Source organism: Bubalus bubalis, chromosome 3 (genome assembly GCF_019923935.1).
Source record: "Bubalus bubalis isolate 160015118507 breed Murrah chromosome 3, NDDB_SH_1, whole genome shotgun sequence".
Classification (NCBI taxonomy): Eukaryota; Metazoa; Chordata; class Mammalia; order Artiodactyla; family Bovidae; genus Bubalus; species Bubalus bubalis.
In genome coordinates, this window is record NC_059159.1 from 39,070,800 (window position 1) to 39,072,683 (window position 1,884).

The window sequence follows — 1,884 nt, forward strand, 5'->3', positions numbered from 1 at the left end:
GCACTGGGACGACCCAGAGGGATGGTATGTGGAGGGAGGAGGGAGGAGGGTTCAGGATGGGAAACACATGTATACCTATGGCGGATTCATTTAGATATTTGGCAAAACTAATACAATTTTGTAAATTTAAAAAAATAAAGAAATAAAATTTAAAATGAAAAATAAAATAAAATATTTTTGTTGAATAAGTACATTCAGTAGATAGAAACTTCCACTCCTGCAACATTTCCTTACAGAGACTCATGCAGCCAGAAGCTGGAACCAACAGGACAGCTGTAACTGAATTTATTTTACTGGGCTTAGTGGAAACAGAAAATCTACAGCCTATGGTCTTCGTACTCTTCCTCTTTGCCTACCTGGTCACTGTCGGGGGCAACCTCAGCATCCTGGCCGCCATCTTGGTGGAACCCAAACTCCACACCCCCATGTACTTCTTCCTGGGGAATCTATCGGCGCTGGACATTGGGTGCATCACCGTCACTGTTCCTGCCATGTTGGGCCGTCTCCTGTCCCACAAGCGCACAGTTCCCTATGCAGCCTGCCTCTCCCAGCTCTTCTTCTTCCACCTTCTGGCTGGGATGGACTGCTTCCTGTTGACAGCCATGGCCTATGATCGATTCTTGGCCATCTGCCGACCTCTCACCTACGGCACTCGCATGAGCCAGATGGTCCAGAGGATACTAGTGGCTGTGTCCTGGGCTTGTGCCTTCACCAATGCACTGACGCACACTATTGCCCTAACCACCCTTAACTTCTGTGGTCCCAACGAGGTCAATCACTTCTACTGTGACCTCCCACAGCTCTTCCAGCTCTCCTGCTCCAGCACTCAGCTCAACGAGCTGTTGCTCTTTGGCGTGGGTTTCATAATGGCAGGTACACCTGTGGTTCTCATCATCAGCTCCTACATCCACGTGGCAGCTGCGGTTCTACGAATCCGCTCAGCGGAGGGCAGGAAGAAAGCCTTCTCCACGTGTGGCTCCCACCTCACTGTGGTCTGCCTCTTCTATGGGACCGGTATCTTCAACTACATGCGTCTGGGTTCAGAGGAGGCTTCAGACAAGGATAAGGGAGTTGGAGTTTTCAACACAGTGATCAATCCCATGCTGAACCCACTTATCTACAGCCTTAGAAACCCTGACGTTCAGGGTGCCCTGTGGCGGGTACTTGTAGGGAGGCGGTCACTGACATGAGGGGTGGTAGGGTCCTTCCTTTCCGGCCTTTTCTGGTTTGCGGAAATTTTTCATGTGGGCAGTAACCTGGAAAAATGGTTCATAACCATTTTCCTAGCTCTGCTGCCTGACGATTTGTGTTGTGTGCTTGTTCTGCAAAGAAACCCTACAGAATTCATTCATTTATTTGTACAATAGGTATTTATTGAATTCTTCTGTGACTTAGACATTCTTCCAGGGCAATGATGAACAAAATAGGAGTCTGAGCACTCACACTACTCAGGTTCTAAGGAAGGGAGACAACATCATTAAGTATAAAGAAGCATCCTATATGGTAGATCACATAGTCATATGTGCAGTAGAGAAAAAACAAGCACAACAGGGGGATATGAAGTAGGGTTCTGCCGAGAAAGTTCCCAGGGCAAGTTGCGACTTTGCTTTTGGCTGTGCTCACTTTCCAGGTAGAGTTGAGGACTTGGAGGTCTGGTAGGTCTTGCGTAGCAATGTCCTAACGGGGAAGGGTATTTGGTTAACCACAGCCTAAGTAACCAATAATATCAAGTTTTCTTCTGGTGGGTATGTGAGATTCCCTCTAGATCAGGGTGCAGAATGCTGTCCTAAATTGTGGGCTCAGTGCCAAGGATTATTCTACTTTATTATTAGCCTTTTGCCTCCCAGAAAATTACTTCCCTTTTTTCACAACCACACAAGAACC

The 1,884-nt window shown here is 47.3% G+C and overlaps 1 protein-coding gene across 1 annotated transcript; it reads left to right on the forward strand.

The window, feature by feature from the left end:
* Positions 1–230: 230 nt before the first annotated feature.
* Positions 231–1,197, forward strand: LOC123332385 (olfactory receptor 3A2). The gene has a single exon (XM_044938388.1). The coding sequence runs from the start codon at positions 243–245 to the stop codon at positions 1,188–1,190; it is 948 nt and encodes a 315-aa protein (XP_044794323.1). The 5' UTR covers positions 231–242; the 3' UTR covers positions 1,191–1,197.
* Positions 1,198–1,884: the final 687 nt, after the last annotated feature.

What these genes read in the sequence shown, in the direction of transcription:
- LOC123332385 (XM_044938388.1), top strand. Translation starts at nt 243, where the DNA reads ATGCAGCCAGAAGCTGGAACCAACAGGACAGCTGTAACTGAATTTATT.